This window comes from Panicum virgatum, chromosome 4N (genome assembly GCF_016808335.1).
Source record: "Panicum virgatum strain AP13 chromosome 4N, P.virgatum_v5, whole genome shotgun sequence".
NCBI classification, from domain to species: Eukaryota; Viridiplantae; Streptophyta; class Magnoliopsida; order Poales; family Poaceae; genus Panicum; species Panicum virgatum.
Genome location: NC_053148.1, coordinates 513374 through 531868, shown reverse-complemented (window position 1 = coordinate 531868; position 18495 = coordinate 513374). Strand labels below are relative to the sequence as shown.

The 18495-nt window shown below is 48.7% G+C and overlaps 1 protein-coding gene across 1 annotated transcript; it reads right to left on the bottom strand.

The window, feature by feature from the left end:
* Positions 1-6281: 6281 nt before the first annotated feature.
* On the bottom strand, positions 6282-7227 carry LOC120668432. The gene is made up of 2 exons (XM_039948135.1): positions 6551-7227; positions 6282-6437 (listed from the first exon to the last, which is right to left on the bottom strand). Exons 1-2 carry the CDS (start codon positions 7203-7205, stop codon positions 6382-6384), a joined length of 711 nt encoding a protein of 236 aa, XP_039804069.1. The 5' UTR covers positions 7206-7227; the 3' UTR covers positions 6282-6381.
* Positions 7228-18495: the final 11268 nt, after the last annotated feature.

Sequence of the window (18495 nt, the reverse complement as noted above, 5' to 3'; positions counted from 1 at the left end):
GATATTTTTAATGTATTAATTGCAAGTAAACTATTTTAATTGACATAATTAAAATATAATCAATAATAACATGAAACAATGAAATTTGAGTTAGTCAAAAAAATATTTATCATGTCATTGAGGCCGTATAAAAAATATGAGTGTTTATGTTTAGTTAATTTTTTGAATATTTTATTACCAAACAAGTGGACATGAAATAATAGAAATTAATTTTGTCGTGTGTCCTGGATATGACACACAGTGAAGTAAGATTTCATCGTGTGTCTTGGATTTTAGCACATGGAGAACTACGGCTCATGACTTAACTCCACCACATACGCTCCCTCTCCTCTCTCTCCTTCATCTTCCACTACACACGCTCCTCATCTCTCTCTGATCTTTTTCTCCCCATCTCTGCTGCCCCGACGCAGTGAGGCCCACGACGAGCGCGGCGGCCAGAGGGCCACGAGCCTCCTGGAGGGCCCGGCCGGAGGGCCACGGCCGGAGGGAGCCGACGGGAGCGGCGAGCGCAGCCCCGACGCGGCGGCCACGGGCGCGGCTGCCACGGGCACGTGTGGCCGGCTGGACGCGGCGGCGCGTGCGGCGGCCGGCGCCCTGGATCTGGTGGCTCGGCAGGCGCGACGGCCGGCTGGACGCGGCGGCGCGTGTGGCGGCCGGCGGCGGCGTGGACTCGTGGTGGGCAGCGTGCGGGCGCGGGCGGCGGCAGGCGGCCAGCGGCGGCCGGCAGCACTTGCGGAGGCGGCGGGACGCGGCGGCGCACAGCGGCCGGCGGCGCGTGCGGCGGCGTGCGGCGGCTGTAGCAGAATTTTTTTATTTCTTTTTAAATCTTTGCCGTGTGCCAGAATCCTTGTCACTTGACGAAGTTCAAATATTTAGTTTGCCGTTATCGCCCCCGTGGCCGTCCCCGCCGTCATGTGCTTTAGTTTGCCATGTGCCGTCCCAAACACACGGCGAAGCCGGCATTGCCGTCGTGGTTGGTCGCCGTCGAGGATTCGCCCTGGGTCACGCACGGTGAGCATGTATGCCGTGTGTTTTGGAGCCTTCGCCGTGTGCCCAGCAAATGGCCAGAATGCGCCAGTGCATCTAGGCTCCATCAGGCGACCGGAAGAGCTGACTAGGAAGCAACGCTAGGTTCGGTGGCTGCGACAGCAAGCACGGGCTTCATGGCCACCACCTCTCATTTCGGTACTACTGGACACCACGGCAAGATCCTCCATTCCTGCCGGTGCTGCGATGGATTGACAGCATGACGCTTTCAAATTTTTTTGAGGGCAAATCAGAGAGCTTTATTACTGCAGAGAGTTATTACAATCCCGACTAGCAGCTTCCCATAACCAGTTTGGGGGAGCTCCAATCCAGGACAAGGCCGGAGTAGACAATGACGGCATGGCCGCACACAGATGGGCAGCCTCATTGCCTTCCCGGTTTACATGAACACAAGTAAAAGAAACCAAAGATAAACTAAGCTCTCTAATTTCATGCCAGATACCCGCAATATTGCTTCGGATTCCATCATCTGAACGCAGGAGGGTCACCACCGTCGAGTTGTCGGTCTCCAGGATCACCCTCCCCGCTCCCTGCTCAATCGCCAAAATCACTCCATCTCTCGCCGCCAGTGCTTCTGCCATCAGCACATCAGAAATGTTGGAGTAGAAACGTGCTATTGCTGCTAGAACGACACCCCTTTCATCACGTAGCACTGCACCCGTGGATCCAGCTCCAGTAGCCGGCAGAAAGGATGCATCAGTGTTAACCTTCATCCATCCATTAGATGGCCGGGCCCAAGAACCCCTGGTTCCAGCTCGATCATGGTGTGCTTCGAATCCTGAGCATACAAAGTCTTCCAGCATCGACGAAATGTGTCTAGCCGCCGCAGCTGCATTCCAATTCAGTTTGCCATGATTCCTTGCATTCCGTCCCGTCCATAATGACCAGGCACCACAGATAATCATCTCAGCTGTTCTTGTATCACAGTGCTCAGTCGTGAGCAAGTCCTGCGCCCAAGTCAGCTGGTGAAGTACTGGGGTTTTGATTCCAGTCAGTTTCTTTATTTCTTCCCAGAAACGCCTCGCCAATGGGCATTCAAAAGTTATGTGAAACAGGGACTCCTCCATTGCTCCACAAGTGACACAAGTCGGCTCTCTGTCTACATGACGCCGGCATAATTCCATCTTGGTTGGGAGGAAATTATTGACTGCTCTCCATCAGAGTATGCGTATCTTCGGTGGTATTTTTAGATTCCACAGTTTCTTCCAAACCCAAGCACCCACAGAGGAACCTGGTTCATTCTCCTTACACATCTCCTCTTGACTTTGTTCGGCCTTTAGCAGCCGATACGCTGAGCGGACAGTATACATGCCTGTTTTTTCAAGATTCCAAGCAAGTATATCTTCCTCCATCCGCAGGCCAGGTCTAATCTTCAGGATCTCCTCTGCGTCGATCGCTGTAAAGGACTGGCGAATTAACTCCTCATCCCAGGTTCTCGTCCCGTGAACAAAGAGTTCATCATTGATAGAATTAGCCAGGCTTAAACATTAGAGGCTAATAACCCAAGATCTTAACATAACCTAGTTCATGACAAATCAATCTAATGCGGAATAAATTGGTAAATATTATACCAGCGTTAGCAGTTGCAGCAGCCATTTACGCCTGATCCGTAGAGGAAGTAGGCGTTCTTGTCGGTGTAGGAGATGCAGCGGCAAATCGGCGTCCTTCGGGCGCCAAACGGGAGTGCTTGGCCTTCCAAACCCCTCCAGTGCCCTTAGCGATCAGACTAGCGGTGGCTAGGGTTTTAGAATGACGTGAATGGGTTATTAAGGTGCTAACCACGACCTTATATTTATAGGCACTGTGGGGCTGGGGGCCAGCCTCTGGAAACGGGCCTAATGGGCCTGCTGATCACAACCCATTAGGGTTTTATCATTAGGTTTACTTAATCGCATTTAGATGGTTTAAATGCTTCCTTAATAGTGAAGATCACAAAATATCTTAACTGAAATATTTCCAACATTCTCCCACTTGATCGAACGGTTAAGGCTAATGTTCGTATCATACTAATGTTCACCCTTAGTAGTAACAGAAAGTACCGGACCAATGCGTCGTCAGTAGCTTGATGCACTACTGGGACCCCATTACCCACAGTCTCACTGAAACACCTCGGTAGAACGTTTATTCGTTAGTTGGGAGTCATAATGGCCCTAAACCAGGACCTAAAGACTATCCACCAAACCCATATTAGTAACGTGCTGCTTAAACACGTTCGGTGGTAAGCCTTTAGTGAGCGGGTCCGCTAACATAGAATTAGTTCTTATTTGCTCAATCTTAATGGTTCGATCCTGGCATCTTTCTTTCACAACACGATATTTAAGGTCAATGTGTTTGGAAGCACCACTTGACTTGTTGTTACTCGAAAAGAATACTGCAGACTGATTATCGCAGTGTAACGTTATAGGTTCCGTAATGCTGTCAATTACCTTGAGGCCCGGAATAAAATTCTTAAGCCAAACAGCTTGTCCAGTTGCTTTATAGCATGCCACAAACTCAGCTTGCATCGTTGACGCTGCAACTTAACTTTGCTTAGAGCTTTTCCATGATATAGCTCCACCAGCTAACGTGTAGATATATCCTGATGTAGATTTCCTACTATCCACACATCCAGCAAAGTCAGCATCAGTATAACCCACAACTTCAAGGTTATCTGATCTTCTGTATGTGAGCATGAAGTCTTTAGTGCCTTGGCAGTAATGTAATGCCTTCTTGACACCAACCCAATGGACCTTTCCGGGATTTTTCTGATATCTTCCAAACATTCCGGTAGCAAATGCCAAGTCAGGACGCGTACAGACTTGTGCATACATCAGGCTTCCGACAGCTGAAGCATAAGGTATGTCCTTCATCTCATCTGATTCCAATTGGTTCTTAGGACATTGGGCTTCACTAAACTTATCGCCCTTCGCTAATGGAACAGGTGTGGCCTTACTCTTATCCATATTAAATCTCTTAAGCATTTTCTCAATATATGCTTTTTGAGACAATCTTAGTACTCCTTTGGTCCTATCTCGGTGTATTTCAATGCCCAGAACATAAGAGGCTTCACCAAGATCTTTCATATCAAAATTGGATGAAAGAAATCCCTTTGTCTCATGCAGCATACGCTTATCGCTGCTTGCTAATAGGATATCATCCACATAAAGCACTAGAATTATAAATTTACCACCCTTTATCTTAGTGTAGATACAATTATCCACATCATTCTCCTTAAATCCGAATTTCTTAATCACTTGATCGAATTTAAGGTTCCACTGTCTTGACGCTTGCTTAAGCCCGTAAATGGATTTCTTAAGTCTGCATCCTAAATGTTCCTTGCCCTTCACAACAAAACCTTCCGGTTGTGCCATGAAGATGGTCTCATCCAAGTCACCATTAAGGAACGCAGTTTTAACATCCATTTGATGTAGCTCTAAGTCATAATGAGCCACTAGCGCCATAACGATTCTGAATGAATCTTTCTTAGACACAGGGGAGAAAGTTTCATTATAATCAACCCCTTCCTTTTGTGTAAAACCTTTGGCTACAAGCCTTGCTTTGAATCGTTCGACATTCCCTTTAGAATCACGTTTAGTCTTGTAGACCCATTTACAGCCTACTGGTTTGACTCCATTAGGAATATCTACCAGATCCCAAACATCATTGGAACTCATGGACTTAAGCTCTTCTTCCATGGCCTCAACCCATTTGGCAGAGTTCTCACATGATACTGCCTCTCTAAATGAGTTAGGATCATCAGCTTTCCCAATATCATACATGTCTTCACTTAAGTATGTTTCACAATCAGGGAAAACTGTCTGTTTCCTAACCCGCTGTGATCTTCTTAATGGTTCAACAGGCTGAGGTGCTGGTTGAGGTGCAGTCTGAGACACCTCGACAGGGTTCTCAACTTCAGCATTAGGTGCCATTTGCTCAGCTTGTTGTTCGCTCGCAGGATCAGGAGTTACTTCAACAGGCGGAGCAGCGCTAGTACTCTGAACAGGAGGCGTAATCTGAACAGATGGTGTACTCTGAACGGAAGGAACGAACAGCGGCACTAACTGAGGTGTTACTGTTTCTTGAATCACCGGGATGGGAAGCTCAGCCCGTATTTCTTCAAGATTTATTTCCCTCCTCGGAAAGCTCCCACTGATTCCTGCATCCTCTAGGAATACAGCCTGCCTGGTCTCAACGAACTTAGTGAAACGATCAGGACAGTAGAATCGGTATCCCTTAGACTTATCAGGGTATCCGATGAAATAGCAGCTCACCGTCTTATCATCTAATTTCTTTTGCTGTGGATTAAATAACTTAGCTTCGGCTGGACAGCCCCACACACACAAATAATTAAGCGATGGTTTCTTCCCAAACCACAACTCATAAGGTGTTTTTGGCACGGATTTGGAAGGAACACGATTAAGTATGTGCGCAGCTGTTTTTAATGCTTCCATCCACAGCTCCACAGACAAAGTAGAATAACTAAGCATGCTACGTACCATGTCCATTAGTGTACGGTTACGACGCTCAGCAACTCCGTTTTGCTGTGGTTCGCCCGGCATACTGTACTGGGCCTTTATGCCATTCTCTTCAAGATACTTAGCGAATGGTCCAGGTACTTGGCCGAATGGAGTATGTCTCCCATAATATTCACCACCTCGATCTGATCTCACTAATTTAATAGTGACATTATGCTGATTTTCCACTTCAGCCTTGAATATTTTGAATTTATCTAATGATTCGGATCGATCACGAATGGGGTAAATATAACCATAACGAGAGAAGTCATCTGTGAAGGTAATGAACGAGTCAAAACCATCAACAGACTTTACTGGGAACGGGCCACAAATATCAGTATGAATTATTTCTAATAGGCCCGAACTCCGAGTAGCTCCTTTCTTAATTGTCTTAGCGAACTTCCCCTTAATACAATCAACGCATTGTTGATCTAAGTCTGAGAGATCTAATGAATGGAGTATCTCTTCTCTTATGAGACGCTCAATTCTCCCCCTCGAAATGTGGCCCAAACGACAATGCCACAATTTCGAAGAAGTCTCATCATCACGCTTACGCTTATGCGATACATCATCCACATTCATTGCAGAATAAACTTTATCAAGAGAGAGCAAATAAATATCGCCTTGCAAATGACCAAGGCCCACACTTAAATTATGAAATTTAATGTTGCACACTGAGTTGCCAAACTCACAAATATGTCCCGACTTATCTAAACGTGAAACAGAAATAAGGTTTCTCTTCAAACTGGGAACATAAAGAACATCGTGCAAACTAAGGTTGAAGCCGCCTGGTAACTCCAAATTGAAGCTCCCAATGCCTTCAACCTTCACTTCATTGCCATCAGCCACTCTTAGACTTCGCTCCCCCTCTCTTATAGTTCGGATCGAACTGAATACCTGCAGTGAATTGGAAATGTGCACAGTGGCACCTGAGTCAATCCACCAAGTATTGGGAGAAAAATTCACTAAGAATGATTCATCAATAAAAGATACATAATCAGTAATTGTACCTTTGTTCTTAAGCCACTCCTTAAATCCATGGCAATCCTTCTGCTCATGTTTAGGTGACTTGCAGAACTTGCACAGCCTCTCATTAGAGGTCTTCTTATGTGACACGGCCTTACTCTTATGGCCCTTAAACTTTCTCTTATGCTGCCTGCTGCTGCTAGACTCAGCCTGATGCTTAGGAGTGTTGCTCATGCTAACACGCCCAAAGCGCTCGCTGACCATGTTGACAGCATCCTTCATCCTTCCAGCTTTCTGCCTTTCTTCTTCCTCAACACAGTAGCTAATGAGCTCAGTCATGCTCCAAGTCGCCTTCTGAGTGTTGTAGCTTATTTTGAAGGGACTGTACTGTACTGGCAGAGAAGTCATGATGAAGTGCACCAGAAAACCATCAGAGATAGCCATATCCAGTGTCTTCAGCTTATTTGCCATGTCACACATGCTCATAATGTGCTCCCTGATTCCACTTTGCCCATCATACTGTGAAGTCAGCATCTTCATGATCAGGGTGCTAGCATAAGTCTTGGAAGAACTCTTAAAATTCTCCTCCACCTTGGCAAGGTATGCCTTGGCGCTCAGATCATTACCATCCTGGTCCTTATCAGGAATAGCACCACAGATGGCCGGAGTGATCGTGTTCTTAATGATCATGTTGGCCATCCTGTCTGATCTCTCCCACTTCTCAATGTCAGTACGATCACTATCGGGATCAGCGGGCTCTGCTGGTTTGTCTTGACGTAAGGCGAGATCATACTCGCACACAGCAATGGCAACATTAACATCTTTATACCAGCTTGGATAGTTGGTGCCATTCAGGGGCTCAATGGATTTCAGGTAGCCCGTCACAGTGTTCACTGAAAATCATGAGAACAATAACTTAATTAAACTCACAATTAAGATGCGCATAAGAAGTATGATATTAACCCTACGATGGTCTGATTAAAATCATACATAAATTTCAATTTGCATCACCGATGGGGAAAACAAACGAAATTTATCATTAAAACTCGTAATTAAATCAACGATGGTCAGAATTAATTACAAGTGCTCTAAATAAACTTCCCGATGGTTCCATTTAAATAGAGTGCATCTTAATTGCTTATGGTGGATGAACATAATTTTCAGTGAATAAATGCAATTAAAACATGATTAAAAACATTTACATAACTCATGGAAAATTAAATAAACATAATGCTGGTAATAATAAGTGCAACAGAAATAATTAAAGCCTTTAAACATAACAACAATTAAAATTAAGTTTAAATCATAAGAAACAGTAAAATAATAAGGCTTTAACATTAAATGGGCTAAAACTCATGAAACAGGCCCAAAAACATCCCCTTGCGCGCGGCCCGTTAAGCCCAGTCAGCCCATTTGGCCCAACTGCCCACAAACCCTAACGTGAAGTGATCTGGACCGTTGATCAGATCGGACAGTTGGAAACTGATGCCATCCAATATAAATTTCTGTAGCCGGTCGGAAAACCTAACTGGCTCATGATACCGATTGTTAGAATTAGCCAGGCTTAAACATTAGAGGCTAATAACCCAAGATCTTAACATAACCTAGTTCATGACAAATCAATCTAATGCGGAATAAATTGGTAAACATTATACCAGCGTTAGCAGTTACAGCAGCCATTTACGCCTGATCCGTAGAGGAAGTAGGCGTTCTTGTCGGTGTAGGAGATGCAGCGGCAAATCGGCGTCCTTCGGGCGCCAAACGGGAGTGCTTGGCCTTCCAAACCCCTCCAGTGCCCTTAGCGATCAGACTAGCGGTGGCTAGGGTTTTAGAATGACGTGAATGGGTTATTAAGGTGCTAACCACGACCTTATATTTATAGGCACTGTGGGGCTGGGGGCCAGCCTCTGGAAACGGGCCTAATGGGCCTGCTGATCACAGCCCATTAGGGTTTTATCATTAGGTTTCCTTAATCGCGTTTAGATGGTTTAAATGCTTCCTTAATAGTGAAGATCACAAAATATCTTAACTGAAATATTTCCAACATCATCCACATACTGAACTGTTGCATTGACAGGTTTTACAAATGGCTTCATCGTTCTTAGTCCTGGTATCCGATTGTCTCTCCAAATGTTGACTGTGTTTCTAGGGCCAACACGTTTGATCAAACCTTTTTGGAGGACTTTTCGGCCATGTGAGATTCCTTTCCATGTCTCAGACGCCCTCCTTTTCCTTGTTGCTGACAGGAAATCTCCATTAGGGTAGTATCTCCCTTTTAAACTCGAGCACACAAAGAATTAGGTCTTATAATCAGTCACCACCCTTGTTTCGCAAGCATGGCTTCGTTGAAAAGTGGCAGGTCACGGAAACCCATCCCGCCTTCTCCCTTTGGCGTGGTCAGTTTGGACCAACGTTGCCAATGGATCTTGTTGTTATCTATGGAAGTACCCCACCAGAAATTTGAGATATACGTCTTCATCTTCTTGCACACGGGGGCTGGTAATTTGAAACAACTCATTGGGTATGTTGGAACAGCTTAGGCGTTGGCCTGAAGGAGCACTTCCCGGCCAGCATAGCTAAGCTTCCTTCTCAATCAGGAGAGATGCTTTAACTTGCTGTCTCATCTCCGAATCAGCATTAGCACTGAAAAACACAGCAGATTTCTGTTTATTTACCAACTGACCCGAAGCCCTGTGGTAAATATCCAGAATGCCCACAAGATTATCAGCACTTCTCTTGTCCGCTTGCAAGAATATTAAGCAGTCATCAGCGAAAAGCAAGTGCGATATCCATGGTGCATAGATCCCCACACGAATACCTCGCTAGATATGCCTAGGACCACAAGACTTGAGCATAGATGTAAGTCCTTCTGCACACAGCAAGAAAAGATGTGGAGAAATCGGATCACCTTGTCTGATGCCCCTGGTCGGCCTGAAAGTTAGTGATAACATGCCATTCACTCGCACTGAGAACGAGAGACTCGTGACACATTTCATGACCAAACGACACCATCTCGCTGGGAAGCCAAGGGCCTCCATGATTGCTCGTAAGTACTCCCATTCCACACGATCATAAGCCTTAGTCATATCAAGCTTCACTGCACAAGCACCATTCTTGCCTTTTTTCTTCCTCAGGTAATGGACACACTCATAGGCTATGAGTACATTATCAGTGATAAGACGACCTGGCACAAATGCACTTTGTTCTTCAGAGATGATATCATCAAGTACCCTTCTCAATCTATTCGCCAGTTTTTGAACAGATCTTGTAGAGCACATTACATAAGGCAATGGGTCGGAACTGTGTGAGTTCCTGTGGATTTGACACTTTCGGGATTAAAACCAACACAGTTTTGTTAACCTCATTGCTCATGTCACCCCCATTCAGAAATCCTAATACTGCAGAGATGACCGATTCCTTCACAAGGGCCCAGTGTCGTTGGAAAAAACCGGCAGTAAAACCGTCTGGCCGCGGCACTTTGCTCGGTCCCATTTGAAACAAGGCCTTCTCGACCTCCTCCGGCAGGAAAGGTTGCTCCAGAATATCACACATTGCTTCTGAGACCTTCCTTGGCACGTGCTGGCACACAAGTTCAGGCTCGAGATCGGTCTGCGCCATAAACAGATCTTGGTAGAAATTGTTAGCCAATTCCTCTAGCCGAGTTTGATCGCAGACCAGTTCTCCATCTGAACTTTTCAGAGCTTGTATTCTGTTTGAGCGCGCTCTCGCTTTGGCTTTGGCTTGAAAGTAACCAGTGTTACGGTCACCATCCCGCAGCCACTCCACCCTGGAACGTTGGCGTTCCATAATTTCCTCTCGGGCCACCGACTCAGATAACTGGTTCATCAGTTCCTTTTCATGAGCCGTTGGGCCTCGGTAGAGGGTATTCGTCCTCTCCGCTTCTAGTTCCTGTTTCAGCGAAGCAATCTTTCTTTTGACCGACCCAAACACTTCCTTATCCCAAGCACTCAGGGATGATTGCATTTTCGCTAGCGAGGTTGCAATATCTTTCAGATCAGGGACTCCCCTCCCTGGGTCCCATGTTTGCTGAACAAAATCCACGTGGTCCTCATGCCGCTGCGACATGTTCTCATACCGGAAACACCTCCCCCTTCTCCTCCTTCTTGGTGAGGTTGTTTGTTCCCGTTTCTGAATATGGATGACAAGCGCACAATGGTTAGATTCCGCTAGCGGCACATGTTTCACCGAGGAATCAGCCAGTAGATCCAGGAAATTGTGATCTCCCAAAGCCCTGTCCAGTGGCACTTTCACATTTCTATTCCCTTCCTGCCGATTGTCCCAGGTGAATGGAAGGCCACTGAAGCCCAGGTCCACAAAACGGCAGTCTTGGACAACTTCTTGGAATGCTGCAATCTGCCAGTGTTCCCTCTCATTTTCACCAAAGTGCTCGTCAGGGGACAGCACCTCATTAAAATCCCCCAAGCACAGCCATGGGACATCCAGTTGTGCTCGCAGGAAGCGCAGCAGGAACCAGCTATTCTTGCGCAGTTCGCGCCTTGGTTCGCCATAGAAGCCAGTTAGGCGCCATTCTCGAACACCCACTGCTGCGCACGAGAGGACCACGTCAATGTGAGACTTGGACAGACTCTGTACTGCCATAGTGACATCTCCCCTCCACAGCAAAAGAAGATCCCCACTGAGGCCATCCGAACTCACTGCCTCTCCATTTGGGAAACCCAATTTTTGTTTCAGTCTGAGGGCACGTTCTTTGTTCATCCGTGTCTCCATCAGAAAAACCACCGCGGGCCTCGTCACTTCCACCAAGTGACGGAGTTCTTGAACTGCCTCGGGCCGCCCGCAGCCCCGGCAGTTCACACTTATGCAATTCATTGTGCCCGGCGGGAGCTGTCATCTACAGCCGCCGCCGATCGTGCATCATCAGAATTGGTCGAGCATTTCTGCTTTTTGGGCACTTCTGTCTGTCCATCTTCGTTGCCATCCCGAGTTCCTGCCAGCTGATTTACCCGCGAGCTGACCAGGCCCGCCGGTACTAGAGCAGTCGTATCCATTATAGGTAAGTTGAGGTCTGGGGCTGTCGTGGGTATTCCCGAAACAACCTTAGACTTTCTCTTTCTCACCGTCTGTTGTTGTTCTCCCTTCTTTGCCTGAAACAATTGCCGAGTCGTCCCATGTTTCGAAGAAGCATTCGCAGTGCGAGCGCCCCGTTCCTTTAACGGTGAGGTCACCTCCACGTCCTTCTCCACTGTCTGCGTCCCTTTCAGATTCTCCGAGCGTAAATCGTCAGAGTTACCTGAAGATCGTTTGGAAGGTTTGGAGGCCGAGGATGAACCACTCCCGTAGGATTCAGCAGCCGCTTCAGAGAAACTCTGCATCCTCTTCTTCCGATCATCAGCCCGGAGTTTCAGATCATATGGCAACTTTCCTTCCGCATTCCTGGGAGCCGGCGACGCACATTCCACATCTATGTGCCCCATTACGCCGCAAGAACGACAGAAGTATGGCAGTTTCTCGTACTGAGCATCGAATCATTCAGGGGGGGCGTTCTGCGACATCTTCAGAAAGACGCCCCGTCTTATGGGTTTGCCTTGCCAACGTCAATGGCCACCCATGCCCTAAGAAAGGGGCCGCATGCCTTGCCGTCGGTGTCAACGTCCATCTTTACTACAGCTCCAAGAAGACCCATGGCGCGAGCACCTCGCTTCTCGTTCATCCATCCCAGAGGCAGGTCAAGAATCCTAGCCCATATCTCCATCCGATCAAATTTAATTTCGGATGGTTTCAGTTTGTCATCATACTACTCCATTTGCATGGCCGGGCCTACACCTGGAGTAACGAGCGGTTGCAACCCACTCTGGTCAAGCTCGACAGGGCACTCGTCTCTGTTGACTGGGAGGAGCAATTCCCAGCTTGCTCTCTTCAGGGTCTGTCTTCCGAAGCCTCTGATCATTGCCCAATTTTGCTGCAAACCAATGCGGCCGTCCGATCTAGACCGAGATTCCATTTCGAGATCTTCTGGCCACAGTTTGATGGATACCTGGAGGCAGTTGCTCGCGGGTGGCGCTGCCCGGATGACATCCATGATCCTTTCAGGAGACTGGACCACTTTCTCCGTAGTACAGCCAGGGAGTTGCAGAGTTGGTCAGCCAAGAAGATCGGTCACATAAAGACGCAGCTGCTGGTCGCTAGAGAAGTGATTCTGCGGCTTGATCGGGAACAAGACCGGCGGAGCCTTTTAGAGCTGGAGGCCAACCTCTGAAACGAGTTGAAATGGAAGTGCTTGGGTATGGCCTCGTTGGAGAGTAAAATAGCAAGGCAACGGTCAAGGGTTCTTGAGCTGAAGGAAGGAGATGCCAACGCTCGCTACTTCCATCTTCGTGCACGTGGTAGAAGAAGGAAGAACCACATTACCATCATATCTGTTGGTGACCGCCGGGCCACCACGCATGATGAGATGGCTGATTTGCTGCATGACTATTTCCTTCAGATTTTGGGTCAGGACACAGTCAGGGAGGCGACACTGAATTTCGGTGCACTCCAGTTGCCTCAAACTGACCTAGAAGGTTTGGATGCTGACTTCTCCGAGGAGGAAGTTTGGGCAGTTATTAAGGAAATGCCACCTGACAAAGCCCCGGGTCCTGATGGGTTCACTGGGAGCTTCTATAAAACTGCTTGTCCGGTGATTCGAGGTGATGTTATGTGGGCAATCAACTCCTCCTTCTCTTCTACAAGAGACAGTTTCAGATGTGTGAACAATGGCCTGATCGTACTGCTCCCTAAGAAAGCGGATGCTAAGGAAGCAAGGGATTATCGGCCGATTGCTCTAATACATAGTTTTGCCAAACTAATTTCCAAGCTACTAGCCAATCGGCTGGCCCCTAAGCTTGCAGCAATGATAGGCAGCAATCATAGCGCTTTTATCAAAGGGCGCTCCATACTCGACAACTATAAGTTTGTGTAGAGTGCTGCTGTCCTATACAAGAAAAAGAAAATCCCCAAGATTTTGCTGAAGTTGGATATTTCGAAAGCTTTTGACACACTGTCCTGGCCGTTCTTGTTGGAGGTTTTGAGAGCACGGGGCTTCAGTTTAAGGTGGTGCAGATGGATTTCCGTCCTCCTCTCATCTGCATCATCACCGGTGCTGCTCAATGGTCAGCCAGGCAGGAAAGTCCAACACTTTAGAGGGGTACGCCAGGGGGATCCATTATCTCCGATGCTTTTCATCATTGCCGTGGATATTCTGGACCGGGTTATCAGAGCTGCAGCGAACTCAAGCCTACTGCAACCTACTGGGCTGATGGCAGTTCAACATCATTGCAGCTTCTATGCTGATGATGTCATCATGTTCATTTCACCGACAGTCCAGGAAGCACATGCTATGATGAGAATTTCGGGTATATTTGGCACTGCTTCTGGGTTGCATGTTAATCTGCACAAATGCTCCCTGACGCCAATTTTTGGGGGTGAAGAAACTCTGTCAGAGATTAGGGAGATCCTTTCTTGTGAGGTGCTGCCGTTCCCTGTCAGATATCTTGGGCTTCCCCCATCCACCAAGGCGATTCCCAAATCAATGATTCGACCAGTGGTTGAGAAGGTCGCGGCACGTCTACAACCTTGCATGGGACAATTGATGTCCAAGAGCGGGAGGCTTATCATCGTCAAATCAGTGGCCTCAGCAATGCCAATTTATATTCTCATGGCCAATAACCTACCAAGCTGGGCCATCTCGGAGATTGACACCCTAAGACGCAGGTTTCTATGGGCGGGAGGAGATCGAGGAATCGGTTCGCGGCAAATGCATGGTGGCTTGGCCGACTGTTTGCCTTCCGACAATTAATGGAGGCCTGGGTGTGCTCGATCTTAGGCTTGCCGGCATTGCGTTGCAGACCCACTGGCTTTGGTTACAACGCACTGACACGTCGAGAGCCTGGTCCTCCATTGACATCAAGGTTGATCCAGTGGTTTTTGCTTTCTTTCAGGCTTCCACATCAGCAAAAGTTGGAAATGGCAATCACATTAAGTTTTGGACAGATAGCTAGATTGACGGGTGTGCCATCCAGAATCTAGCACCATTAATTGGTCTGGGATGCTGTGCCCAAGCGGTTCAAATCTACTCGGACAGTGGCTCAGGCTCTATCTGAAATGCGTTGGACAAGAGATATCACTGGACCTCTGTCGATCCAAGCAATGGGGCAGTACAATGTCTTGTGGGATCGACTTGCGGATTTTCCTTTGACCCCTGACAGCGACGATGAGCTATCTTGGAAGTGGACTGCAAGTGGTAGTTATACTGCCAGCTCTGCATATTTTGCATTGCACAATGGAGCAACTCAGCTCAATGGTGCAGATTGCATTTGGAAGACTTGGGCACCTCTTCGGGTCAAGTTTTTCCTTTGGCTTGCTGTCAAGCGTCGACATTGGACTGCTGATCGACGCCTTCGACATGGGCTGACTGCTGGTCCTACTTGCCGCCTCTGTGACCAGGAGAATGAGTCGTCAGACCACATCATTTTCAGATGCTCATACTCCTTGCAAGTCTGGTGGGTGTTCATTGCCCCTCTGTACTTTCAGGACATTACACCACAAGCTATGGAGTCGTTGCAAGACTGGTGGGCGCGGCTTCGATCCTTCTTGCCTCCAACCAAAAGAAAGGGTTTCGACACCTTGTTCTCACTGATCGCGTGGGAGCTATGGAAGGAGAGAAACACTAGAGTGTTCCGTAACGCTGCTGCTCCTGTGCCACAACTTGTCCAGACCATCAGGCATTTTGGGGAGCAGTGGGTCTTAGTGGGTGCGAAGAAGCTTGGTTGTCTGTTTAGCGAGTAATAGCTCTAGTTCTTCCCTGCCTTCCTTTCCCATTCTGCTAGTAGCTGCCTTGATTAGCTTGCAGTAGTATGGGGAGCGCCCACAGTCCGTGTGGCACGTTGTGTTTGTAATCCAAATTCAAATTCTTCTTCTTAATGCAATGATGCGCAGCTCTCCAGCGTATTCGAGAGAAAAAAAACTCTTGCAGGATGACAGCATGTTTCCCGACCAGCCATGGCGAATTGGCCAGGATCCGCTCCTTGTCCTCCTTGCAGCTGAATTCTGCCGCAAAAAGGTTGGCACTCTTTTCTCCAATCGAACAAATCTTCAGTCCGGTAACGTGCAGCACCGTAGGGGAAAGCACCTTCCCCAACAGTGCCCACTCAACCTTGGCCATCTCCCTGTCGCCTTCATCATCACTGAAAACAACGAATCCCCTTCTTCTTCAGTCAGGTTCAATTTCTTCAGCATATCAGCAACATTAGGGTTGGCATCATCTTGGACCCGGGGTGGGCGAGACCCCGAACCTCCAGCACCTCCACCTCCGGTCGTCGCCATTGCGGACCACCAGAGAGGAAAAACAGCACTGGTACTGCACCCACGAACGAGTGCACACACCAGTAATCCCACCTAAAAAACCTAAGCGGCGCAAAACTAGAGGGAGCGAGAGTTGATGGTCGCCGGCACCGGAGCGGCTAACTGGTGATTTGCGGTGGCCGCCGCGGACTCGGGTGTCGGTGGGCGGGGCGTGGACGTCGTGATCGTGACAACCAGCGATGGAGCGGACCTAGCACCGCTGGCGAGGCAGCTAGGTCGGAGGTGGGAACGAGATCGCCATCAGAGTCGCCCTGATCGCCAAAACGTCCGATCCGAAAAACTCGCACGTTGGCGTTGACTTCTTAGGCAAGGAGAATTAAGCATCTTGTTACTCATGACGCTTTCAAATTGATAAACAAGAGGCCGAATCACGCCCGACGCTGCTCACGTACGTGGGAGAGTGAGACGGTTGGAATGGAGTCGGAGTCGTCCACGGTAGTAGATACGAGACCGATTTTTTTTTTTTTTTTTTGCGAGGAATCGTCCGGATTGGAGGCTTGTGCCCGACTCGGCTACGCCTAGGCTGCCTGCAAATAAAACCACGAGCCGCGGCATCGGGCCGTGCCAACCCACATCAATCAAATCATCGAGCTTGCAGACCGTGCCTTGGATGAGCAGCGTAAATTCACAGAGAAGATGAAAAAAATTTAATAAGATAGGTGCTCCTGTCGTCCTTGGCATGTGGACCACGCTACTCATCTATGTGTGTGTGGACACCATCAACACATCGTCTCCCGTGAAGAAGTGATATATTGATCCAAGTCCTACCTGTTGCATTTTGTCTCTTGTGTTTAGTGCAGGTATAATAGTTGGCGAGATGCCGGCGGATTCCTACGCGGCGGAGAGATAAAAGAAGAAAAGAGAGCACAGCGGGCGCGCGGATAGCTAGTCGCGGGCGGAAGCGAGCGCATGCATTAACTGAGCCTTTCCACCGCCCGATCATCCGGCTCTCATTGGCTAGCCTTGTTTTATTTTCACGGTGTGTATTAAAGAAAGCGGGGTCCACCACCACTATGTCACACGGCTGGGCTGACGTGGCTTTTCACTTCGCCGGCAAGCTAGCGAAACCATAAGCCATGCTCTTAGTAGATCAAGGCAAGCTATCCTAGTATGTATATATAGCTAATGAGGTTTTTGTTTCGACAAGCGATATCGATATCGACACTGTCTTTGGTTTTGGTCAATTATATGTCTAATATAAGGTTGGATTGAAGCAAGGTCTTTCATAAATTTCAAATGGACTTTTTTTGTTTTGCCATGTTCACTTGTTTTTGTCCCCAATTTTACCCACAAAACGAGATAGTAGGTTGCTAAAGTTTCTGCCATACCGTGTTTTTTTTATCCAAAAATTTGTGATTTAGCACTCTAATTTATCCAAAAAAAAATTCAAATGGACCCTGCGCCGACCTTGGCGGCGGCGCCGATCCGGACGTTGCCGAGGATGGTCGCGCCGGCGCCGATGAGCACGTCGTCTCCGATCTTGGGGGTGCCGGTGCCGCCTAGCGTCACTTGGTCGTCTCCCCGACGATGACGCCCGTGGCATGGTCGAGCAGGATCCCCTTGCCGATGGTGGCGGCCGGGTGGATGTCGACGGCGAAGACCTCGGCGACGCGGGACTGCAGCTCACTCTGATGCTCCGGCGGACTCGACGCAGAGTCGGTCGCTTTCATTGCGCTTGGGTTCATTCTTACTGTCGATGCCGCATCCTGGGACACGCTCCGCTGCCCCGGCGGACTCCATGCTGGGCTGGTCGCTTCCTCGCCCTTTGCGCTTTGGCTCAAGGGCGCCACTGGCCCAACAACCTGCTCATGATGGGTTGGCCAGCTCGGTTGTTGCTGATGCGGCTGCTTCCACTGAAGTTAGTCACCCTGCACTGCACTGGAACTTGAATAGAAATGAACACATCACCCACCCGTGCGCCTCCTGTGCCACTCGCTTTGCGTGCTCCCAGAATTCGTGTGCGGTCAAACCAGAAGCCGTTCATCCGTTCAGATGTTCAACTGTGCATGAGTCTGCCACCGACCACCGTCCACAGCTCACCCTTGTGGTACGCACTAGCACTACAGCACGTCCTATATATTATAGGAGGCACAAGACATTACCGGTGCTCTAACGGTGCAAGTTCTGATGGATGACGATTCGGAGAGAGAAATCTTTTGAAGTTTAGTCCGATGTCTCATTGTCTCGTCTCGCCCCTGGCGATACGGGCGACCCCGCCCCCGCCGCCCACGCCTCCGCCGTCCGGATCCCCCCGGCCGACGCCGACGCCTCCGCCACCGCCACCACCAAAACCACGCACAGCTCCGCCCTCCGACCCTGAAACCTGCCGGAGCTGCTTTCGCGTTCGCAGGCGAGCTCGCAGGCCCCCTCAGGCTCCACAACTCGGGAGCTCAGTTCCAGGCCCGGAGTCCAGTTCGAACATCTGCTTCTCTCAGACTACTACAGCACGGCAATCCCAGGTGCCATCTCCCCGTTTTCCTGCTCCCCACCCGCGCACATCTGGCTAACCCCACCATGCCGCTCGAGCCGTTTAAATGCGTCGTACGTCTCCAACCTTCTCAGTTTCTTGCTAACCGCGTCCCCTGCTAGGGTTATCGCTGTCGAGGTC

What these genes read in the sequence shown, in the direction of transcription:
- LOC120668432 (XM_039948135.1), bottom strand. Translation starts at nt 7,205, where the DNA reads ATGGCCAACATGATCATTAAGAACACGATCACTCCGGCCATCTGTGGT. An exon ending in GGAGTGGCTTAAGAACAAAG is followed by an intron (nt 6,438 to 6,550) that starts GTACAATTACTG and finishes AATTCACTGCAG; the next exon opens with GTATTCAGTTCGATCCGAAC.